At 43.7% G+C, this 25,668-nt stretch overlaps 1 protein-coding gene across 2 annotated transcripts in view; it reads left to right on the forward strand.

Annotated features, from left to right (window-relative positions):
• The first annotated feature begins 2,951 nt into the window (after nucleotides 1–2,951).
• yrt (erythrocyte membrane protein band 4.1-like yurt) overlaps nucleotides 2,952–25,668 on the forward strand; it is a 37,450-nt gene continuing 14,733 nt past the window's right edge. Inside the window, exons 1-11 of one of the 2 annotated variants that reach the window (XM_084594105.1) lie at nucleotides 2,952–3,416; nucleotides 4,834–4,938; nucleotides 5,048–5,090; nucleotides 7,490–7,568; nucleotides 10,184–10,281; nucleotides 10,882–11,002; nucleotides 11,525–11,612; nucleotides 12,365–12,523; nucleotides 15,103–15,272; nucleotides 15,800–16,045; nucleotides 19,036–19,208. In XM_084594105.1, coding sequence (XP_084450231.1) covers nucleotides 3,285–3,416; nucleotides 4,834–4,938; nucleotides 5,048–5,090; nucleotides 7,490–7,568; nucleotides 10,184–10,281; nucleotides 10,882–11,002; nucleotides 11,525–11,612; nucleotides 12,365–12,523; nucleotides 15,103–15,272; nucleotides 15,800–16,045; nucleotides 19,036–19,208 — 1,414 coding nt within the window. In that variant the 5' untranslated portion in view covers nucleotides 2,952–3,284. The remainder of the gene's footprint in view (nucleotides 3,417–4,833; nucleotides 4,939–5,047; nucleotides 5,091–7,489; nucleotides 7,569–10,183; nucleotides 10,282–10,881; nucleotides 11,003–11,524; nucleotides 11,613–12,364; nucleotides 12,524–15,102; nucleotides 15,273–15,799; nucleotides 16,046–19,035; nucleotides 19,209–25,668) is intronic. The other variant, XM_084594106.1, reaches the window with a different exon arrangement.

The raw sequence follows: 25,668 nt of genomic DNA on the forward strand, positions 1-25,668 counted from the left end.
TGGCCGCTTCACTAAGTATATTTTGCAGCTCCTTTGTTATGGAGCGCGTGGCCGTCTACGAATGGTGGTCCCCTGCGATGATTCATCAGTGTACTTTACTCTAAATGGATTTGATTCTTGAAGGCGCCAGGCGCGCTGATTGAGTTGACACCCCACTGCGGATGTCGAGACAACCTTGAGATGGTACCTCGGCTCCTCGGCTTCGGGCGCGCTGGATAGTCTCGATAAATTTGTGCCAACATATTTTGCGCTAATCGTTTCGATCGGGCGGGTAGACAGGCAGGCAGCGACTTGCGTGCGCTGTTTGGAATCAGGAAGGTTGAGTGGTGAATTACATAAGACGGATGGATGTCATGAAGCACAAGCTTGTTGCGAGCAAAAGGGCTGTATACACAGACTCCTGCCATTAAAGTTTTCAACTGTGTTCCATGCGATATAAGACTCGAGACACGTAAATAATTATTCTAAACACTTCCACCCATTAAAATTTAATCAACCATTATAATCGTTTTATATGATACTATCTCCAGTTTTTCGCACTTTGACGCCCCACCAGGACGGGTGAGAAAGCGAGTTAGGATAGGTTAGTTAGGTTTTTCTTGCAGAGTCTGAAACAACTAAAATTAAGGAAAGCAAATTAGCCTGTATATGTAACAAGCGAGTTAGGATAGGTTAGTTACGTTTTTCTTCCAGAGTCTGAAACAACTAAAGTTAAGGAAAGCAAATTAGCCTGTATATGTGACAAATTATGGAGCTATTTTACCCCGATATTTATTACACGATTTCCGCAGACGTCTCCTCAAGAACGACTTTGACGCTATCGCCCACAAAATGTAACACATGCAGGTCACCAAGAAAAAAAAAAAGAAAGGAAACGGCACAACAGAGATTGCACTTATCAGCCCAGACAAATGCGTGTGAGGAAACGATCTTGTCTACCTGAGGGGCAAAATGTGAGGGCGCACAAGAAGGCGATAACGGGCCTTTGCGACAGACATGGAGATATTCGCGCTCCCAGAAGTGAACTGGTCCGCAAGCGTTAGAGCAGAGTACAAATAAAGCGAGTGAACTTATTTCTACCCACACCACTGCGCCACTCAATTTGAACTACATAATTTTAATTATGGTTAAAATCTTCTGAACCCAATTTAATATCAATGGTAGCACAGTTTGGACAACTTACCAGTGACTTGACTAGAACTGTAGGTGTAGATTATGGATACGCAAAGTCAACGAACACCGAAAAAGGGTTGAGGAGCCTCAGTCCGCTAGCCAACATCTCGACACTTGGACTTGCCTTCGCCTGGGAAGCATGGTCACCACTGGTTGTGTTTATATAGGCTTTGCAACCGGTATGCAAGCCCTGCCAGTGATGACCGCGCTGCCCAGATGACGGCAAGTCAGTGTCGAAACGGTGGCTAGCAGACTGAGGTTCCCTGCAACCCTTGTTCGGTTTCCTTCGACTTACTATGCACGGACTTGTCGCTTTATGTCTCGCTATTTTCACATGCTGGCGCAAGCAACATTACGAGCTTAGATATAGTCAGGAATCTCCGGGATAATTTCGATGACCTACACGGTCGAAACCCGAGTTAGTGCCATGGGTTTGCACCGATGCCTTAAATCGATGTTTATCTTTATTTGACCTGCATTCAAAGATAGCAGCCGCAGCCTGGCTCGAATGACTTCGGAGGCAAGAGAGAGCAAAGTGGTCACGAAGAAGTGCACATGAGACGGTTGTTTTGCCTCCACCACGGCGGCTGCGTTTCGATGGAGGCGAAACGAAGTGGCGTCCATGTGCTGTGCGATGTCGTTGTTGTTGTGGCTGTAGGAAGAAGGAAAAGAAAATCCACGGGCCTGCTACTGGCTCTGTAGCTGAGCCACCTCCGCTGCCTCGTGCAGACAGAAGAGAAAATAGAGAAGAAAGAAAAGGAAGCGGGAAAGAAAGACGCGCGCCGCAACAACAGCCTTCGTCCATCACCGAAGCGGTGGCGGGTGCAATGACGGCCTACAACAGATAAAAATTCGGTGGCAGACTAGCCCTCACCGCAAACAGCGGTGACCTACCTGCCCCAGGCCCATCAGGGGAGTGCGATGTCAGAGCACGTTAAAGATCCCCAGGTGGTCGAAATTACTCCGTAGCCCTCCACAACGGCTCCACTTTCTCCCTTTCCACTTTCACTCCCACCTTCCTCCCTTCCCTTAGTTCAGGCGTCCACAGAGCAAGTGTGACAGATACTGCGCCTTTCCCTTTCTATGAACCAACTATTTTATTAACTATACATATCTTGTAAGAGTAAGTGTAATAAAGCCTTCTCGTCTGCTAACTTCGAGCAGATGAGTTTTCTTCTGGTAAATTTTGCTTAATTTCACCCTTGTTTGCTTAGTTCGATTTGTCGGAAGATATTTGCGAAACGCATCACAAACGCAAGCTGCAGCTTATCATGTACGTACAGTGTACGACATGGCATGCAGCGTCATGTCACGATTTGTACCGGATGATATTTGTCTAATGATGCATAGAGCATTGTTCATTTTAGCGCCGTGCAAGACACAACAAAAGTACCTTCCTTTCAAGCCAAGACCGCTAGACGACATCCCTTGCCGCCTTTGTTTCGCGATGCACCTAAGAGCTTGCATCTTGACACGGATCGCTGCATCATGGGGCATCAGCTGTAAGATGGGAGAACAAGTGGAGGACGCAGACCGCACAAAATTCAAATGCAAACCGCGAGGGCAGTGAGAAGGGCATATAATAAACGTCTCGTTGCAGAGAGACGCGGTGTCCAGCGGCAGCGCGCCCGCCGCCCGCCTGACCATCGCGCGAACGGAAAGCAAACGTAGAGAAAAAGGAACGCTAACTCCATCAAATTCCGGTTTGCGCGGGCCCACGGCGCATGCGCCGCTTTTCCGTTGCCGCCGCCGAAAGCACGCGAAAAGCAAGCGAGCAAAGCTTGCAGCGACGCGGGGACGCAGGCAGGTTTGCTGCCGCCGGATTGCCGAAGCGCCGCAAGCGCCGTCTCCGGTGGAAAGCGGCAGCAGCGCGAGCAGCAGCAGCAGTCGCCGTCGCCTCCGTGGTGCCTTGGGGTGGAGTGTGCGCCTTGCGTGTGCGTTCGGTTCTTGATGGGGTCACGGTGTTGTGCTGCTTCCCGTGTCGTGGTCGCTGTGGTGGTTCCTTCGTTCGGATGATCAGCGCCGGGCCGACGTGCCGACGACGCCGGTTGTGATATGTGCGCGCTGGATGTGTGGTTAGGACGGCAAAGCATTGGATACCTGCGCGCGACATGTTCCGTTTTCTAAGCAAGCGCTGGAGTCGGCAAACAAGGGCCGACAAGGGGGGCGCACCGTCCCCGAAGAATGTCTTGCCCTGCAAAGTGGTCTTACTGGACGGCACTGACCTTAGCGTCGACGTTCCGGTGAGCTAGGCCTCGTTGCCTTTCTGTCTGCGCTTTTCGGTTTTTTTTTTTTCCTCCGCAAACATGCCCGTTCCTTGCCCCTGTCCGGATGCTTCCTGTTGGTTTATTTCTTTGCCGCACTTCGCCCCTCTGTCAACGGCAAGCGACGCTGGTGTCACTGCCGCATTCGCTGCTTCTTTTGCTAGTTGTCTCCTGCATTTTTGTTGCAAGGTGACCATCCGTTTTGCAGCGAGTCCCCGATGCGAGCGCGCGCGATGGCAGAAAAGCCCGAAGTTCTAGCCAAGTGATCGTGTGCGGGGAAAGCAGAAAATAAACAAGCAATCAAAAGACTCCCTCCGCATTCGAGGCTCCCACGCTCCCTCTCCCGAAGTCGCGCTTTTTAAAAACCGAACACCTGGCGAGGCAGGTGCGCTTGCGTTCGCCGTAATCCTCGCGTCATGCAAGCGATCGAACGGGTGTGCGGTGATCGGTAAAGCACCGGTTTGTAGATGTTTTGTTGTAGCTCTGGAGTGCTATTGGGTGTCCTGAAGTCATTAGATTATGGGTGTTAGATTATTGTTACTCATCTTGGCACCCGTGTTTTGCGCGTCAGAATACATCCTTTGCTTGGATTCGTACCGTAAGCATGTGCTTTGTGAAACACAGTTGCCACGTGACGCGGCCACATCGCTGTTGCCGCAACAGCTTGGCGAGACAGCCTCTACAGCAGCTGGGTCGGGTAGCAGTAGTGCTCGGCTAAACACACGCGTTCGCGCACTCTCCAGCGTTGCGCTACTCACCCGTCTCCCGCATATTTGCGCCGCTGCTTTTGCCGCTCGCATTGAAAAACAGAAGACCGCGCACATTGTTGCTTGTTTACTGAAGCGATCGCGGACCGGTGCCGGTTTTCAGTGGGGATATATCGAGAGGCCGGTTTTATTGTACGGAAATTTCTGTGTAGTACGTTAACCGCTGAGGGACATTTGGTCGTTTCTGCTAAACACTTGACATCGATGCTGGAAGCTTTTTTTTTTTTTTTTTTTTTTTTTTTTTTTTTTCACCGCTTCGTCTTCGTGCTTTGTGCAACCGATAAGCTTGCAGCGCGTGGGCGCGCCTCTCGCGCGCCGCAATACGATATCGATTTTCTTTTCTCAATGAGTGACTCATTTGCGCTATTTTGCGCGGAGCTGAAGATTCGCTGATGGCTATTGGCCACCTGGTTGAGCCATGGTGACGCATTAAATAAGCTGCAAAAAATTGTTTTGTGAAGTTATTCCAGTATATTTAAAGCTGTGCTTAGTTGGCAATGTTCTTCTTTAGGTAATTCTGAGACTTTTGGTTGGCTATTTGCTGCTCTTTCAGTATGCACCAGTTCCTTTATGATGCACGAAAGATGGTATAATATGAATTAACATTCTGTGTTTCAATTCTCTTTCAGAAAAAAGCCCTTGGCTCGGTACTCTTAGAGCAAGTGTTTTATCATATTGATTTGATTGAGAAGGACTATTTTGGCTTGCAGTTCACAGACCCTTTTCATGTCCAGGTACTGTATGCGTTCATTTTTTGTTTTCACTGCTGTTACCACAATCAAATTTCAATGTGATGTGTATGACGTTTGCTAGTATTCACATTTTATATTGTCATATTTCTAGCACTGGCTTGATGTCACTAAGCAAGTTCGGAAGCAGGTCAAGAGTAAGTTCTTTTGGTCTCTCACATAATCTCAAGCTTGCATGCTCCTAAGATGCATTGTACTTGAAGATTATGATGCCGAATGTAGCATATTAGTTCACTCTATCCCTTAGTAGAAGTGCAGTCAAAAGGCTCAAAAGTATGCTGTGTTTTGTTATATAGAACTGACATGAAAGGACCAAAGGGTGTCCTGAAAATCACTCATAGATTTGGCTGCGGTAGGGTCAATATAGGAGTACATTCTATACTTGCCAAAAAATAAGCAGAAATCCTTCATCAGATGTAGATGCTGCTTAAGAAACATGTATCATCAAGTGAGTGTTCTGATGTTTGCAACTCATTCAACATGCATGAAGACAGTGTATATTGCTTTCCCTGGAAGGAAAAGTGTCATTTCAGCCTCGAGAAAAAAAGAAAAGAAAAAATTCTTCAGTCTTTTGCTTGAAAATGGTTCAGTGCTCATAAGTTTGTATATTAAGCATGAATACATTGATTGAATACATCTCATCATTTTTATTCCAATTCGGAGAATGGTTTCAACTTCAAAAAGTTGAATGGGTCTTCGAGGCTGTGCAAAGCTAAATATGCTGCTGAACTCCTGACACCTTGCAAATGCTATTCATTTCTCTGCACTGCACTAGTGAACCACTATGTGTAATATGTGCAAGTTCTTTCTGTTGCAAATTAAGGGTAGCATTGGAACCTCGAGTAGCAGTGGGAAAATTTATTATTTCAGTTCAGTTGCTGTAGTTTCCTCACTTAGCTTTTGGCAAAATTAACTTATGTCCTTGTTTTTGGGTGGACTGGCCACTAGATTTCCTAATGACAAGTTATTTTTACATTAATTCAGTTATAGTCTGTTAACAATTAAGAACAAGAGGTGTGGATGCACATAGAAAGTGCGCTGCTTTTGAACACAAGTTCCACCTACTATAGCGTGTTGGCAGAAACCTTGAAGTGTCAGAGAAATTATTTGCATCAGAATTAAAGTGAAGCTATACGTTCAGCTGACTAGCTTTGCAGCCCTTAAACCAAATATCTTTGGCGCAGTTGCTTATTATTGCGCATTTATGACTCAGGGTCGTCTGGCCACAGACTATGCAGTTTATTATTTATTATTATTATTATTTTTACATACTGCTGCCTCAGTGAGGCTATTGCACGAGGGGGGGTACATTATAAAACAAAGAAACACAGAAAGTCAATATACAATATTATGAACAGGTTGCTAAATATTCCTCTAAAGATAATGAGTGAATGTTGCCTGGTAAAGCTTTAATTCCAAGCTTCAATGGTATGAGGAAAAAAATTACTTAAAAGCGTTAGTGCACGCAAAAAAGGGGGAAATGTTGAGGACGTTGTGGCTCCCTGTAGATGAAGGTTTGGAAAATGTGAGGTAATTATGCAGTGAAGAAAAGTGAGGAGAAAGGACTAAAGTGTACATGAATTTGAGACATTCAAGATGACAACGTGCAGCAAGTGTACTGAGGCCTAGTTGTGGAATAAAAGCAGAGGGGGAAAAATCCATATCGAATTTTCTGAAAACAATATGCACAGCCTTCTTCTGTACAGATTCTAGTTTGTTGATGTCACACTGTTTATATGGATTTCAAACTACACAAGCGTGTTCGAGGATGGGGTGAATGAGTGTTTTATATGTCAGGAGATTAGTTTCTTCTGGAGCAGCGCGAAAGATGTGATGTAAGTATCCTAGTCTTTTAAGGCCCTGATTACAGATGACATCAATGTGTTTTGACCAAGACATGTGTGTTAGTAGGAGACCGAGACACCTGTATTTGTACATTCTATGCAAGTTGACCGTATTATATAAATATGTGAAGAAGTAAGGGCACGGACGTCATAAAAATGACAGTCTTACAGTCTTAGCAAAGTTGATATTCATTTGCCATGTATTGGACCAGTTGAAATCGACAAATGAATTGTTAAGGCTAACATGATCAACTGGAGATTTAATGGTTCAGTATAAAACACAATTGTCGGCATAAAAGCGTAACTTTACTAAAACGTTAAGTGGCAGGTCATTAATGTATTAGAGGGACAGAAGAGTTTGCTTTAGGATTTGCAAACATTACAGTTGGCAGTGAAGTAAAGCAGTATGTGAAGAAATTTGCCATGTCAGTATTTATTCTTTTCTTCAGAGTGATGTGATACACATGTACTGACACAGCAGATTTTGTATGGAGGGCAACAATGTCTTTCATTTTTCATTGTGCAGTTCACTTTGGCTCACCCAGTTCCACCTTTATGTTTGACCAAATTGAAGCAGTCATTTCAATGTTTGAGTGATAAATGTTTGATACTTATGGTTTCTTCCATTGTCTTTAGCAAGAGGTATAACCTTAAGCACTTGTTCATCAGGCTAACCATTTGCTTATTTTCAGTTGGACCTCCTTACACGTTGCATTTGAAGGTGAAATTCTACTCTTCAGAGCCAAACACTTTGCGAGAAGAGTTAACAAGGTGGGTCGAAATGTTTTTCGGAGGTAATGCGTTGTTCTATGAACTTTGAAAAGCCAAACTTAAGCAGTGGTTTTACTAGTATTGATTAAGCTAGTGCTTCTGCTCATATGTTGGTTTATAAGCCTGCAAATGTAACACTTTCGAAAAGAAAACCAGAGTTGCACGATGCACTAGTCTCTCTGTTTTCTTCACTTACCTACAGTTTGCATTTCTTTTTGGGACACAGTGGCATAGTTCACATAAGCACACAGAGGAGGGGAGGAGACAGTCAATTGGAAACTAGTATAGGCAGGAAAGAAAGCTGTGTGTAGTATCACCAAGACCATATTAAGAATAAGTAGTATATGGGGCTACTTGCTTATCCCCAACTCTACTTTCCTTGCTGAATATGAGGCTATTCAGCACTATTGCAATATTAAATTGCACTGTATGATAGATATCCCTTGTGGGACAGAATTTAGCCAAGAGCCATCAGTTGTGTTTTTTGCATGTAATGTGTCATGTAATGTGCATGTAATGTGTTTTTTGCATGTAAATTATCAGGATGTACCAATAAGTAGAAAACTACTGGATGCTTGAGTCACCCTCAAACCTCTCAGTGAAATTGATTTTTATGCAGCAGTCTGAGTCACACGGTATTTGCCTCCGAATGTAGCATGCTTTTGGCATGACAGAATATGGGCTTGTAAAGAGAATTTATATTTGAAACTATTTTGTGTAAGTTTGTCAGGGCCTATGGACTCACTCAGGCCTTTGGATGGTTCTTCAAATTTGCAAGCACTTACTCAACTTGCTAAGGTTTGGAATTATATGGACAGAGATGCATTTCAACTATACATATAGGGATGCAGGCTCATGTAGGCACTTATGATTGCATTTGGTAAACCTCCTTGCCTTCCCTTTCTTCTGTCTCTCTCTCATGACTGTAATGGTACCTGCATTGATTTGCATGTTCTCAGACTCACTGGAATTAAATTTTTGGAACGTTTGGTGGAAATTGCCTCCTCCAAGAGACACTCATAAATCTGGCCCTGATGTGAGCCCACTGATGTGAGCCCAGTGACCTTTGTGTTGAAGGTTACATGCTGCTACTAGTGTAAAAGGAATTGAGCAGTTAGCCCCATTGGGGTGGACCCTTTAATAGGAGTCAGTCATAGGGCCCCCCTCGCCTTTATTCCCTCTCCCAATTGCAGGTCTTTCTACTCTCCACACAACAATTTCAATATGCGAAAGGAAACAGTATAGTACATAGCAGTAGCCATTGAATTCAACACTAGAAAGCACAGCTAGGCTTATGCTTTTGAAGAGACAGAGAATAGTACTATTTGATGAATAGCAGGTTGTCCTTTGCATGCATATCTGAAGATTGTTGCCAGAAAAGTTCCATTTATGAGCATATAAACCTAATATCATCAGGAAACATTTTTGCACCAGGCTTGTAAAGCGCAAAACTGCAGCAGTGTTTTTTTTTTTATTTTATATTTTTTTTTTTTGTAATGCACAGTGCTTGAAACAAGTGACCATGGATTTCTTACTGGTTATGATGTCTGGGGATGCCTTACATTTGTTTTGTGTTTTAAGGTTACCCTTAACTGATGACAGTTTGTCCAGTACATGGTAGAATAAACTTTGATGTGGACAGTGAGTAACTTGCTACAAAAAAAAAAAAAAGAAAAAGATCAAGGCTTGAAACATCGGAAAGTATGCGCACATATAGTTGTAATTTAGCAAATCTTGCATACACAACATAAACCTTGCTGAAAGAAGGAGAAAGGCCTACTTTAACAAGGGAGCAACATTTTTAAGCAGTTCTTGAGGGTAAAAGGCGATTATGTAATGCAGAAGGTCATGGCTAAATAGCTTCATCTTTTTTGCTGCATTTTTATGATTTTTTTTTTACTAGAGTTTCTTGATGAAAAGTTGAGCATTTTGCTGAACATGGCCAGTTTAAAAGTGCATTTGTTTTCAATATTTGCTCCTTTCATCAGTGCTTTCATTTGACTGTGAAATGTATAGCTAAGTGCAAAAGGTTACAGTTAGTAGCAATTGTAAATCAGTTTTGCTAAGTCATCGTATACTTGTTAGACATTAGTGTTGTACTTTTCTGAACTCGTATCATTAAATGCTTCTGTATATGAAGAATAGGAAGCACGCAGAATGGAAGCGAGAACAGAAGTAGGGTGCATATTCTGCTGTTCGACTTGGATGTATCCACTCATTTGTCGCATGACACTTACTTTTTTTTAGGATTGCAGCAGTATTGTTAACATTTAAAATGTGCGTAATATGACCGTGCAACATAGGTCAAGTGTGTCTAGGCTCACTGTTAATGGAATAATAGTCTTGCTGTTTGTTAGCATGCCCAGAAGGAAACTCAACATTGTTTAGGGAAGCCAAAGGCGCTTTCTGCGTAAAGGAAACCGCAGTGTTCTTTGTGAAAAGCAGCTTGTACTAATGGTCTCGGTGCAGTGAAGAGTGGAGAATGACACAAAGACAGAGGGGCAAGCAGGCAGCAGCTTGTCATTTGAATTCAAGGCACGCGAGGAACGGCATTGTCCCATCCTCGAGCACTCAGTCGAACGTGGCATTGTTCACTTTTCTTGTTTTTGTCCCAGGTATTTATTCTTCCTGCAGCTGAAGCAGGACATCCTCTCGGGAAGGCTGCCATGCAGCTACCAAACGGCTGTCGAACTTAGTGCCTATGCCCTGCAGTGTGAGTTATCTTTTGTCAAGCTCCAGTGGTCCCATTGAGGACTTTACCGGCATGTGAATGAAGTTTAAATTCATTGTCACCGTTCGCATGTCGAGTTGACTGCATTTTATCTAATTGTGGTGCTATGGTCTACTCTTTTCTGATCATGGATGTGTTAAGTGCTTTGTATATGGCATTATGGACACCCACGAATAGTGCCCTTTTCTTCTGTATTCGGCGCTGAGGCTGTTTTGATAATTGCACGTAATTGTTCTGTAACTGTAATTTGTCCTGATCGGTGCTTGCGTCAGCTTGATGATTCACCTTCTCTTCTCGATCGCAGTCTGTGCTAAATTTATTCAGTAATGCAGACTCCACAAATGGCACATCAGTAGCTTTTGGGATGATAGCACTTGTCTTGGTGCACATTGATTGCTCTGGCATAATCAGTAATGCCATCTTTCCTGCATGTTCAATGTGCTTGAGGGAAAGCAGTACTTAGGGCATGGGACACATGGTTGCATTCAAGTGTTGTATGTGCACGGGCAATTTTGTCAGTGCTGCTACTTAATCAATGGGTGAACATTCATGCGCTTCACTGTGGCATAAACTTGTTTGCAGCTGAATTGGGCGACTATGACCCTGACCAACACACTCCAGAGTTCGTCTCCGAGTTCAGGTTCACGGAAGACCAGACTGAAGAGATGGAACTTGACATCATCAATGCATTTAAGGAATTGAAGTATGTTACTATACATTAATTTGCGGACATAATAGGAGTGTTCATGCAGTACTTTGTTGCGAGATTGCTGGGTGTGTATAGTATTCAAACTGCATGTGTACTGAAATATAGTCAGAAACTTTTTGCATCTTGTTTCGATTTATACAGAAGTGCTTGTGTCATCTTAGATGTACACAATATTCCCGTAATTTTGTGCATCACTTTGCTAGGCAAGGGGAAACTAAAGTAACAGGGTTAATATGTCAAAGCAAGGGATCAAACTTTCAGCCTTGTCAGTTGACTGCTGTTTCTTTTAATGGCAACAGACGGTATCTTGCTTTGTGCATGGCCAACAAGGTTCTGCCAGTTATTACCATAATGCCAGTGTATATCTACTCTTCAGAATTAGAAAAAAAGCGTCTTACATTCTGCCCCTAGATTTACTGGTACAGCTTTTGTTCTGAGCATTAAAACCCTTAATATGTGACATGGAGTGACTTTAATCATAAATGCAAGTGATATTTTTCTTTTCTTTTGTTACAGAGGTCAGACACCTGCTCAGGCTGAGATGAACTACCTGAGCAAAGCCAAGTGGCTTGAAATGTATGGAGTCGACATGCACACTGTAATGGTAAGGGCAAAGGTATTTTTTCTTTTACTTATGGTGTGCACTGTTGTATAAGTTTATACATGCTAGCAAAGGTGCTACTGCGAATAGTACTCAATGTGAAATGTTGTTTTGCTGTGGCATACTTATCTTTTTTTCATCTTTCTTGCTATTACATAAGCTTCTTCAAGGGGCTTCATCTGCACTTGAGAAATATGTATTGTTATATGTTTGACATTGCCAATGCTTGCAGGTGTAGTGTTTAAATGAGATTCTTAGTATGCATGCAATAGCGTGCGTGCACGCGCGCACACACACACACACACACGCACACACACACACACACACACACACACACACACACACACACACACACACACACACACACACACACACACACACACACACACACACACACACACGAAGACAAGTCCACTTGTCGAAACGTTGGCTCATCTGCGAACTGAGGCGTACCCCAGGCACACATATTGTAACTCATAACTCAGGCACACATATTGTAACTCATAACTCAGGCACATAAACTAATGAAGTTTGTATTTCACAAGAACGCTGTTTTCTGTGGGCTGAATGCAGTCCAATGTCTTTGACTGCAGGAACACTGGATTCTTTTTCTTGTTTGATTAAGTATCGATGCTGTAGAGAAATCACTAAGCTCTCTTTAGCCAATGCTCCATGTCGTACCATTTGTGCATGTGCGCGCTATACTTCATCATTAATGTGTGCATTTTCTTTTTTTTTTTTGTTTTTTTGCATAGGGGAAAGATGGCCAAGAGTACTCGCTGGGCCTAACTCCAACTGGAATTCTAGTCTTTGAGAAGCAAACCAAGATTGGCCTTTTCTTCTGGCCCAAGATCACTCGGCTTGATTTTAAGAGCAAGAAATTGACACTTGTTGTGGTGGAGGATGATGACGAGGTAAGGCTCAATATTTAATCTGCTGTCTTACCCTTTTATGGGACTTATAATTAAAGCGAATTATAGTACAATAAGCCGAATTCTTCATATACAAACCCTTTTTCTCGCACAGTATAAAATTATAGTCGAACCCAGATATATCGAAACCGGGTATATCTAATTATGCTGATGCCAAATTGCCTGAATGTCGCCTTGGAAATCTCATGCAAAAGTGTACTAGTGCTGTTCGCGTGTATCAAACTCCGGCTAGCAGAACATTCAATATATCGAACTGTGCGCCGTGCCCCAGCAAAGGGCGCTTCTCCTAATGGCGATCCCGCGATAACTTTGCGCGTATGGCGCTGGGTTGGCTGAGCATTCTTGGGCACTTGCGGTAGCACCAGCGCTGTAAAACTGCGTGATGAAGTGAACGTCGAGTATGACTGAAAGTGGCTTTCGGTCTTGCATGCTTGTGCAGACCTAGCTGACTGAAGGCTTGCAGCAGCTCTCGCGTGGCCTGCTTCACTGCTGAAGGCAATGTAGAAACCAAGTCTACCCAGTTTTGATTGAGTTGTTATCGCGTTTATAGTGTACTACTAACAGTATTAGACCTCTTTTGACTGGGTGGCTTTTCCCAAATCACCATTTGTTTGCACTGCCGCGTGGTGCGAGATGAGAGAGGTCTGACGGTCCCGCCTGGCCGATGGAGCTGCACGTGAAAGGGGTTCCCTGGGTGCACCTTTTGTCGCCTGCCGTGAAGTGCTGCTCGGCCCACAGGTGCCTGCCAGTTCGCGCAAGTGTGCTTCGCTGGTTGCTGCACTCATAGGGAAAGTGCGGGCAGCACACCGCTGCGTGAAGCGTGCCCCTAGCATGCGTACGCCATATTCACGCTTCTTGATTACAGAGGAGCTCATCTATTGATTTATTGGCACATTCTATATATATATATATATATGTATATATGTATTGAATTATAGATATATCTATTTTGTGATCTCTTTTGTGTTCAATATATCCAGGTTCGACTGTATTAATGGAAGCACTTCGTTACTGTGGTAATGTAATTGAGTTATAGTAACCATAGGAAAATGCACTCGAAAGAAAGTAAACATAGTAAAAACATGTAAATCAGTAGGTTTACTTAAATATATGGGAAAAATACAAAAGCTGTTTGCAGGAGATAAGGCCAAACTTTAATGGATTGCTTTTTGTTCTGCAGCAGTCTTCATTATTAAATGCTGATGCTCTTGCATTTCACTATTCAGTGAAATGGGCACTGTGCAGTGTGTGCTAGTTGTGTGCTGCTTTAGGTTTTCACACGTCCACCATGGTTGTATCACTTGATGCTGAGAATGCGAGTGAATAACAAAATATTGTTGCTAATAACCATTCAAACTGACTGAACTTGCCTGCATGATTTTCACAGAGTTATTTGGGCTCGTTAAATTTGAAGCATTTTAGCCCTGTCAACATCAAGTGTATATTAAGCTATCACCTAATATTTTGAACCAACTTATTACAAACATGTCGGCTCCCTTTGAATTAATTGGAATTGTCAGTGTCAGCGGTACATGAGGGCTGTGACTGTTGTCCATTGCAAAGTCTCCTTTCAGCATGCGTTGTGGCAGGCTAACATGTATGTTAATGCATCACGTGGTTCGGCTTCTTTTTAGCTTATTCAATGCTCATGGTGCTGTAATTAGTGGTGTCTGTTGTAATGCTGTTGTTTGAGGCAGCTTAGCTGCTTCCCACCGAGAAATTTTGCCTTTGTCGTGCAGTGAAAAAGTACCTGTTTCTCTGCGTGACTGCAAATGCTGACAGAAAGTGCAATTGCTACTCATGCATCCGAATGTTCCCGTGCTCCTTGTGAAGTTAGGTTGTGCACTGCACTGATGCTTCTAGAATTTCATTCTCTTTGTTTTGTAAAATTTCACGGAATTTTACGTAATGAAGGGAATACCATCAGGGGTGCGCTTGATAACCTCCTTATAGTCTTTATGCATGGAGCCGCTCTTCAGAATGCTTATTATCCTTGCATGTATATTTTTTTACCATAATATTTGGCCATCACATGCTACATTGGCAAAATGTTTGTTGTGCTTTAGTGCACGTGAAAATGCCTCTTCGGCAATTAATTGGCGACTTTGTGCATGTCATGTGCTTAACCTACTGTCACTTGAGGCTTGTCTGGTTGTGTCTTTTGCCTTAACCTGACACCTGTTTATCCTGTAAATGCTCTCCTAGCATGGTGACTACCTTTTCTTGTTGCGCCACATGTGTAGTGTGATCTGGTATCCTCTGTGGTCCTATGTAGAAAACACATAGCACTCGAGTGTTCATCACAGTTGTGGCGAAGCATAAAGTAAAGGAAGAAACGGCAGCTAAAGACATGATTGCCAAACTACAGTGTTTCCTCTGAATGCATTTCACCTGTTTTGTTGATTAGACGTGCATATAGCCCACTTGACCTGCTCCACACAAGGATACCGTGAGTGCTTGTGTGAGAGCTGTTTAAGCGGCTGGACCACTCGTGCTACAAATGCTTATTTTATTTTTGTGTATGGTGCAGTTTTGTTTCAAATTAAATGCCTTCCATGCAGGGTCATGAGCAAGAGCACACGTTTGTGTTTCGGCTGTACAACCCCAAAGCAGCCAAGCACTTGTGGAAGTGCGCCGTGGAGCACCATGCCTTCTTTCGGCTCAAGGAGACAAATCGGGGACCCAACACCCGGCAGAACTTCTTCCGCATGGGCTCCCGTTTTCGATACAGGTGGGTCAACTTCGTACAGAAAACCAAGTTGTATTAGAACTGTTCTCATGATAATGGAGCATTGCCATGGTAAGTTTACAATTAGAGGGAACAGTTGTAAACAAGCCTGCATGTAGTGCGGCCCAGCCACACACGTAACATTTGTGAGCCTTTCCTTTGCAAAACCTAAAGTGTAATTATTGTGGTTGTAGGTCACCTGTCTTTCATGTTCTGCTGAAGGTTCTTTTTTTTTTTTTTTTTCTTGTTTTGTATAGTTACGCAGAGGCTACACTGTTTTGGTCAGTCATGCCTTTTTTTTCTCCTTTTTTTTTCTCTCACACATTTTGCGTGCTTTTCTTGTTCTGGTCTTCCATAAAATAGTCTCTTATCGCATAAATTACTGAATAGTATATGTTTTCTATTCTTTCATGACCTACGTTGGAATTCTGCCTTGTGGGAAGAGGGAGGGCAGGGTGTATTTTCAGGTGTTGCCTCCAGACACCCGTTTTGATTTTTCCTGCTGGCCTTCCCCCCGTCTCTCTGCACAGTGGTCGTACAGAGTTCCAGGCCACACAGAAGAACCGCACGAGACGAACTGTGCAGTTTGAGCGGCGCCCCAGCCAGAGGTACTCCCGGCGCACCACTAGAGAGGGACACCACAACCGTGCATCTCTGCCCAATTGTGTTGCTCTGAATGTCGTGGACCCCAGCCGCACTGCCAGCAATGCTGAAGCGGTGGCAGCACCTACAGTACCCCTCGATGTGTCAAGTGGTCCGCTGCTGATTGAGAGCGTGTAAGTCTGCATTGAGTCTCAACACCGGTGCTTCTCTTTCGTTTGCCCTTTGTCTGTTTGGCGCTGGTCCTCAAGAGTAACCACTTTCAACTTGGCCATTATAAGGTACTGTTAATTTTTATTGCCTGGTGACCTATGAGCCATTTAGAATGACAGACTGCTGGGTAGGTTGGCACATGTTAATGGGAATTGCATTAATGCCGGCGTTGTCTCCCATAGGTGCCCTTTTCTTTTTTACTTTTCATGCTAAGGATACATTGTTTGGTCGAGTCAAGCAGTTTTTCAAGTTCGATCGATTTTTGGTACATTTGGGCAGGATTGCAGACAAAGGACATAATCTGAAATTGAAAGGCAGGTATGGCATCATTCTCGTCTGCAGGTTCCTCTAGTAATGTTTTTGCACACAAAGTGCAGAGAGAGCATTTCAGGATGTTTTTTTTTTGTCTATTGGGAAAAAGAGGCTCACATTTAGTCAGAATACAACAGAAAAGGAACAAAGCTTTTTGATATTCTTTTGGTACCATCTTACTGAGTCTTACTGTGCTGACAATGGGATGCAGGTCAGTGGTGGTTAATTTCTTGCCTCGCCCATCCTACGTTTAAATTCACTATAGTGCCAGGTTTGTAATGGGCAGTGTAGGAAGCAGTACCGGCTGCTTGCGTTATGTTCTGAACTTTCGCCGACGTTGGAGGTGAGTGCTCTTGCTGTTTACGAGGCATAGTGGCACGTGCAGAGATATTTTATTTTTCATTATTTTTGCTAGTCTCAACATACCTTTTCTCCATGAGGCAGGTAATTATGCCCTGCAGTTCCTCGAACGTTTTCAGCAAAATACTGCTTTTTAGGAATGACAAAAGCGGTGAAGCACGAAATGAAGTTTCTACTTGCAGTTCTTCTGTGCGTGGCGCTCAAAAGGAAGACGTGTCAGTACGCCAGTAGAAATGATCAGTTCGGAATGATCAGTTCTTCAGATGCTACCATTTGGCAACATGCAAGATATTGATATCATTTGTTTTGTGTGCATAATTCCTGCAAATCCACCCAGGCATTAAATAGAGGAGGTGAAATCATGTTGTAACAGTAAAACTTTTGTATGCTAAATACCTAATTTACAGATTTGTAACAATTTTGTTCACCGAGCGAGGTATAATGCGATTGATTTAATGGTTACATGACATAGGAGCTTACTAAACGTGGTTAAGCTATGCCTAATGTGGATAGATATATCTTATCGTAGACTTGACATCAGCAGTGTCTTTATTGGAGACCAAGCCAAAGGGCAACACTGGCAAAAGTCATCGGGGTGGTTTGCAAAATGTACTCAAAATTGGCAAATTATTGAGCTGAAATCCTGGCAGTATCAACCCTTCCTTGGTCTCTGGAATGCAGTGCACGAGATGTGCAATTCCACTCCAGACACATTTTTCACGGTGGCATGTAGCCCACTTAAGCCTCGCTTGTTGGTTTTACCACACTGCGAGCTCTGTAATTGGTCTAAACATTCTTGCAAACTGAGTATGTGGAAAACAGTACCCTCATTTGTGGCTGGCATGGCCGTAATGCGCACAGTGCAGTAGGGCATGATGGCTTCCAGATTGATGCTTCCCTCATAAGTTTTTTTCCTGTTCCTTGTAGCCCAAAATAGGCAGTTTCCAGGTTTTGATATACAAAAATAAGAAAGATGGCAGTGGTCAGCAAGAAACAATTGTAGCAATGTGAGACACAGTTTCACCTATTGTGCTATGCTTCGCAAGCCCTGCTGCCATGCATGCCATGTCATTTATCATCACGATAGAAAACGAGAGGATCACTGGTATCATTTAGCATTTGTCGCCAGCATATCTGCTGCCAGGCATCAACTACAGCGTGACACAGTGCTGCGTTTTGTTTACCGACTTTCACTCTTGTGTTGGTCGTGTTGCCATGTCGTGATGGCTGTTGGTGGCTGTCAGCGCATTGGTCTTTTGCAAGACTTATTATTGCCATCTGCCTGCTGTATATCCTGTGAGGAAGTTGTGTCTGATGTGCAGCTTTTGTCCATAAAGTTCCAAAACTGAGTCTGTAAACCACCCAACATTGAAGTCATTTGTGCACTACTCTTTTGAGGTAGTTTTCCGTGGAGTCTGCACACAGCTCCGAACACTTCTTGAGGTGGAAGCAGTTACGAAAATATTATTCTGGTAGGGTTGTCAGCTCCTTTGTTGTGGCATCCTGAATGACCAACTCGTTCTCTATTCAGCATTCTATTTACAGAAGATTGTGTTGAAAGTACCATGTTTCGTCTTCAGCAGCGATGCTGTCGAAGAATGCAGCATTCTTAAATAGATTGCCTTGATGGGCGTGTAAAGTTGCTTTGAACGCATTTTCACGCCTTTCAGAGCGCAGCACTTATGCACCTGTTTGCGGGTTGAGTCATGTTACCGTTATCAGTGTGCCCGGATGAAAGATTACAGCTGCTCACTCGTAGATGGTGCCAGAGTCGTGCATGCTGCTCGCTGTTGTCCATCACCACCGCATGAGCAGAGATAGGTTGGCTAGAACAGCGGAGGTCTGCCTGCGACAACATGCGCATAGGTGGCGTAAGAATGGGTTGTCTCCCTACAGTCATGCTGCACTCTGCTCCTTTGTGGGCTGCTGCTGTGAAATGTCGCAGGCGATAGATTATATGCCTCGGCCATGCCACTCAGAACATTGCGTTTCCAAGTGTAAATCGCCTGTAAAAGTAAAGTAGCTTAAGATAGTTTCAGCCAGTTCTTTCATGAAGAATGAGCAATGCAACTGGTGAAAATACTTTGTCTGCCGTTTGAACCACCGAAGCTAGCACTCAAATTTTGCACTAGGGAATATCGGGAGCATACTTATAATTTTTTCAGAGCGTGTTTCATTTGTGGTTATTTTTTTGTCTGTGATCAATAATGCGACGGAAGCAGACAGCTCGAGGGCCCCTCTTTCAAGGTATCTTAGCCACTATCCCTTTTTCTGCATGCAGGCCATTAGACGGTGTGCCAGCAGCCAGCCCTGTTGTGGCGCCAGTGGTGGAAGCAGAAAGCAGGCTGGATACCCTGATTCGATCTCTTGCCAAGGAAACAAGTTCAGCCTCCGACACCAGGAATGATTTGACTGTCTACAAGAAGGCCGAAGTGCCTGTGGACGCAGAGCCTGGTGAGGGCAGTGTACCTCAATTTCTGTGGAGTGCATGCTGACTTCTAGGCACCCCTGCTTGTGCTGTGACCTTCATTCAGCAGAAATATTATATATTATACTCTAGTGCTACTTGTCTATTTTTCTTTGTGTGAAGGGTGCATGCTGTTGGATATGTTTGTTTATTGTCTGCTTCTTTATTGCTAGCTCCGAACTACAACGCTCTCAACAAATACTGATCTGGAATTGTTGTGGAGATATTTTCTTTTGTTATGCGTTCATGATGCCAGACTGGTTATTTTGATAACTATTTATGTTGCAAAAGCTTGATACAAATCAAGACAGCACGAAGTGGCATTTTCTCTGCTATTTCCTTGGTTTGTTCTAGTCTGTGGTAGCCTGTGAAAGGGACGATCTGTTGACTTCTATTGACTTTTCTCTTTCGGTCAGTAGAAATTTCTTTCCTAAATAAGCGAGAACCCGGTGTTGGAAAATCCCTGGCATCAAGGAACAATGTTAAGTTTTACCCCGCAATAATAGAACATTTGGTGCCATTCGAGTTTAATGGAATTAAATGCGCCAAATGTCACTTTGTTTTGTTCTGTGCTACAGAGTAACATATAATGTAGTTTATAAGTGGTGGCAATGATGATGAATGAAAAAATTAAGCTTAAGGTACATCAGTGTGCATAAAAGGTGTCTGAAATCACTGGGTAGCGTTAAAGCGAGTAACAACTTTTTTGTGTGATAGTATAGGCGGTAAATATTAATTCCTGCTGTGCTGCAGCATCAAAATTCAAGCAAAGTATAAAGTTACCCACAAATCTTATAAACAAAAGCAAACAATATGGCTGACATTGCAGAGCACGGATGTATAGTGTGGAAATGACGAAGATGTGAGGAGCGTCAAAATCGACAACCCAAAGACGAAGCGCTCATTTACATCTTCAAATATCGAAGATTAACATGTGCACAACCGACCATCAAGAAACATAACCCACAATGATTGAAGTCACAGGCAGGGAAGGGCTGTTGCTGAAACCTAGAGTGATAGCTTTCTACTGCAGTCTACGGTGCAAATAATTTCACACCAGAATGAATATTTTTTAAATTAAAACTCGAAAAGTGTGGTGCTCATATTTATTTATTCATTCAGCTTCTTTCTGCTGCTTATCTGGTGCCCAGAGTATACACACTGTTCGAGATGGAATATACGATTTCGTTCCTAAAACTAATTCAGCGAGAGTGTGATTTGAATCTAATGGATGTTCCCATGTAGTAGCCAATTACAGTTGAATCCCGCCACAACGAATACCGCCACAACGAAATTTCCGCGACAACGAATAATTTTTTATTCCCCGCGAGTATCCTATAAGAATTAATGGCCTAAATTTCTCTGCACAACGAACCATTTTTGCAGAGCGTTTCCGCTTCAACGAAATTTTCGCGTTCAAAATCGAAACCGAAACTAGTTTTATTGGCGAGAAGTCCAAGTCAAATCCAAAGCCACATTAAGCATGAAATCACGTGATTGCAGTTCCGCCATTTTGGCTTTGTGTCGTGGTCGCGTTGTTCACTCGCTGCCTTTCTCTTCGACAACGACGAGTTTTCATCCGCAGGACACGATGGCAACGCAAGTGAAAAAACGCAAAACTCTTTCCCTTGAGCAAAAAGCTCAAATAATCGCCCAAGCAGAAAGCGGAAGGAAGAAAGCGGCAATTGCTGAAGACTTCGGAATTCCTGCAAGTTCGCTGTCAACGATTCTAGGCAATAAGGACAGCGTGAGAATGGCACTTGCTTCAGGCACATCCTCGAAGCACAAAAAGGTGACGCGGCCCCTCCATGAAGAGTTGGACAAAGCAGTGCATGCGTGGTTTGTGGAAGCACGAGCCAGCAACGTCCCCCTGTCCGGAAGCATCGTCCAGCAGAAAGCCTTGAACTATGCATGCCTACTTGGCATTGATGATTTTAAAGCCAGCATTGGCTGGCTAAACCGTTTCAAGGCCCGCCATAACATCGTTGGAAAAGTGTTGTGCGGCGAGTCAATGTCAGCAGACGTGGACGGAGCAGCTGCTTGGAAGGCGAGTAACATGGCCGGAATTTTAAGCAACTTCGCGCCTGCAGACATTTACAACGCCGACGAGACCGGGCTATTCTACGAGATGTTGCCGGCTAGGACGCTCGACTTCAAGGGGCAGCGCTGTCACGGCGGCAAACACAGCAAAAAACGCATCACAGTGCTGCTTTGCACAAACATGGATGGCTCGGACAAGCGTCCGCCGTTAGTCATAGGCAAAAGTGCCAAGCCGCGCTGTTTTAAGGGAACTCGTAGCCTACCTGTGCAGTACAAGGCGAACAACAAGTCATGGATGACCCGCGCTATTTTCACCGAGTGGATGATGGCATTCGACCGCGACATGAAGCGGCAGGGCCGTAAAGTTTGCTTGCTTTTGGACAATTGTTCAGCGCATTACTCCGACGAAGTCAAGCTCACTAACACGGAGCTGAGGTTTTTCCCTCCCAATTGCACGTCTGTCTTACAGCCGCTCGATCAGGGCGTGATTCTTAGCCTGAAGCGCGCTTACCGCGGGAGGTTAATTCAGCGGCTGCTTTTTAACACTGAAACCGGCCGAGACACGAAGGTGGACTTGTACGTGGCACTACAGATTATGTCTGCTGCCTGGAGCACACTGGGGCGCTCAGTAATTGTGAACTGTTTCAGGCACGCCGGATTTGGCGAAGGTCGACCCGTATACTCTGCTGGCCTAACACCAGGCGTTACAGACGACGACGAAGAGGCGTCACCGGCTCCGGGGATCGCGGCCGCCTGGAAAACGCTGGGAGAAATAGGAACCGTGCCGCCTAATCTCGAGCTCGACGAATACATCGGCGCTGACGCTTGTGTTGTTGTTCACGAAGATGTGAGTGATGAGCAGATCATAAAAGCTGCCCGGAATGATAAGGACTCTTCCGATGAAGAAAACGACGACGTACAGGAAGCGCCGGCTGCGGCAACCGCCGTACAGGTGATGGACGCTTTTGATGTCATCAGGAATTTCGTTGCTGTCCGAGACGACGATGTTGCAATGGGTTTGCTGACCGAGTGCGAAAATCGCGTGACGGCGTTGCTCGCCGTGAAGCGTAAGCAAACCAAGCTTACAGATTTTTGGCATTAAACGCCTTTGCTGCTGCTTGGGCAATTCTTTCTGCGTTTCACGTCAAATTTTTGCGATAACGAAGTTCCGCGAGAACGAATTTTTTTTCGTGCACCGTGAATTTCGTTATAGCGGGATTCAACTGTAATGACATTAGATGCTAACGCCATTTGGTACGAATGACGTTTGATTTGCTAATGCGAGGGCTATTAGAATAGTAACTGGTACATGGAACCCCATGAACACAATCTTTGGTACACATTTGCAGCACGAAAAATTTTGAGCTGCAAATGTGTTTTAAGATGGATCGATACCAACTGGCCCAAACTTCTGTTTTGTTGTAGTCTATTAACATAACTACTCCCGTGCTATTTAACGTGTTATAATTTGCACGACCTACAGTTAAGATCAGTAAGGTTATTCTAAAAGATATTGTCGGCATAATGAAACTGGTATTTGCAGGGATGCCAGCCACCGGCAGTGCCACTGGCACCATGGTGGTTGTCTGGTTTTCTGGAAGCATTGAGAAGGGTTATGAGAGAGCACAGTTAAAGCAGTGTGAGAAATGATGACAGGTTGCTTGAGGAAAAGAATTCAGGCACCGGAGATTTCTGGTAGCAAAAATAGTGCTATGTGTTGCATTTTGTCCTAATTGTAAAGAATCATAGCTCCATTTCCTGGTAACGTAGCTCGTGTAGTTGTAGGCTCTGGCCTGACATTCTTTTCCCAAGTTAAAATATAACTTCCTCTATTTTTGTTCACACTATTTTTATCATAGGGAAAGATCTTTAAGAATATGCCAACTTATCTTATATATTTTCGTATGTAGTTCTCTCTGGCATTACACTGTCTTTTTAAATGTAGGTCTCTTTTTGAAGGACAGACACGAGCTAATTCAAAAAGGTGAAGGCTAAAGGAAAATCATATGTGGCCAGGCTAAACTGCAAATTGTTGTTTCGGAACTCTTTTCGTCTTTCATATATATGTGGAAAGATGATTTATATTAGAGAAAACTGCAAATCAAGCTCACAATTTTTATCCTCTGTTTCGAACCTGTCACGCAGTTCAGAGAAAGTATGTAATTTCATTGATGTATATCGGTCATCACCACTTTCGGTGACTTCAAGGTGCCCTAATTTAAATGTGAAAGCATGCTAGGAAATGATAATAAATTTACGACTACTACTGCGGTGTGTGTGAAACTGGGTAGCAAATTTAAAATTGAATGATGAATTGAACACTTTCTTTTTGTTGAAGTGATATGTGTTTGTAGCCTAACATGGGGGGAGATTAGTGGAATTGCGGTATAAGAAAATCAGCAAGGAATCTGTGCCAATCACAATCAGTGAAGGATACACATTGGTCACTGGGTGCATGTTCTGAAATTTGTTGCTGCTAGACTTGCACTTGTTATGCATATTTGGCTTTGTCCAGATATCAGTGCTTTGTCACTCACACAAGGTACAGGTGCGGACATAAGTAAATGGAGCATGGTTTTCGTTCAAATTTCTATCACACCTTCTGTATTAGAGATAAGAAAACATTATTTGTCCAAGTGGAAGTTGTTGGCGTCTACTACCGATTTGCACATACCGCAACTGCCAGTTCTAGTTATAGAACGCGTGAAAAACTTTAGAATGAAATAGGGTTCTCCGTTTACTTTTGTCCGCACCGGCACATACTTGTTGTCTCAAGGCACTAGCCCACGAACATTTAGTCTCTATACTACAGGGCAAATTTGCTTAATAAAAAAAATCTTTTTTGTTTAGTGCTTATTTATTAAGCTTTTAAGCTGAATGAGTGGCTTGCGAGCATCCTATCCTAGGGGGGGCCATTTACTTGCAAGTATGATTACTTGCATTGCGATTTGTTATGGAAGCTTGTAATGATAATTTGCTGATGAGAAAGTACTCCTTACACATCTTTAAAGGTTTTTCTGTTACTCAGGGGATTATTGATATTTGATCACTAATTTAAGGTGTCATAGTTGAACCCAGGTAGTATATTGAATTATTGCTTATACCAAAATGCCTGAATATCCCTTGGAGTATTGCAGTGTTATTCGTGTTTATCAAACTCCAGCCAACAGAATGTTCGATGCATCGAACTTTGTGCCGTGCCCCTGCAAAAGTTGCTTTTCCTAATGGCACTCCCGCAATAACTGCGTGCGTGGAAGCGGTCCAAGTGAGCGTCCTTTGGCATTTGCTGGAAGCGCTAACGCTGTAAAACCAGGTCACGCAATTAACTACTAGTCCACTTAGAAGTCACCTTTAGTTTAGCATGCTTGTCTGGAGTGCACCACTTCTGCTACACGGAGAAGCCAGCCTAGCTGACTGGAGGTCTGAGGCTTGTGGCGGCTCTTGTGCGGCCTATTTCACTGCTAAAAGCGACATCGAAATCAACTGTACCCAATTTTAATTGAGTTGTTTTTGTGTTTATAATAGTGTGCCAGTAAAAGAATTAAACCTCTTTTGACCGGTTGGGGATTTTCTCAATGCGCCGACTATTGCAGCTTTGATGCAAGCTGACCCTGCTGGGGTGGCTCAGTGGATGGGGTGCATGACTGTCGAACCCAAAATAATGCAGTTCAGTCTTGGCTGTGGCGGCCACTTATCGATGGAGGCAAAAAGCAAGATATTCGTGTACATTGTGATGTTAAAGAATAACAGATGGTTGAAATTTTTGGAGCCTTACACTACGACATTGTTCATATCATAAGTTATTTTAGAATGCTAAAACATACAGTCCATAAACCAAGCCTTTGATGCACAGCGTGAGATGTTAGCAGCACGAGCTCTGCTGCTCGAGTGTGGCCCTTGGATCAGCACACGAGGATGTGTACCTTTTCGATATCTGCCGTGAGGTGTTGCTAGGTGCGCTGGTCAACGCACTCGCGCCAAGCGGTGTGCTGTCAGTATGGTGACGGGCAGCACATCACTGCAGGAGGCATGCCTCTAGCATGGGTATATCGTATTCATGCTTCTGGTATACAGTACATAAATGGACAGAAAGACGCTCACTTGGTGTGTCCGAATGGTTGTAGTAGCTTTATTGTGCAGGCATTTTCAAGAGCCATTGAGGTCCTCAGTCACTGTTGAACTAAAAGATGCTGTGCCTCTGTTGCGTGGCAAACTTGATTGCTGTCGAGAGATTCCACTAACTGATGCCAAGGCGTGGTAGTGCCAACGTCGCAGCCAGTAATTTTGCAGGAATGCAAGCAATCAGCCTACAAGTTTAACCTGGAAAGCATGTTTATTCATTACCCTAACATTATCCACTTTCGAAATGAATTTTGTTGTTTCGGAGGACCTGTATAACATAAATGC

The sequence above is a fragment of the Amblyomma maculatum genome, chromosome 2 (genome assembly GCF_055883805.1).
Source record: "Amblyomma maculatum isolate TAMU_Amacu chromosome 2, ASM5588380v1, whole genome shotgun sequence".
NCBI lineage: Eukaryota > Metazoa > Arthropoda > Arachnida > Ixodida > Ixodidae > Amblyomma > Amblyomma maculatum.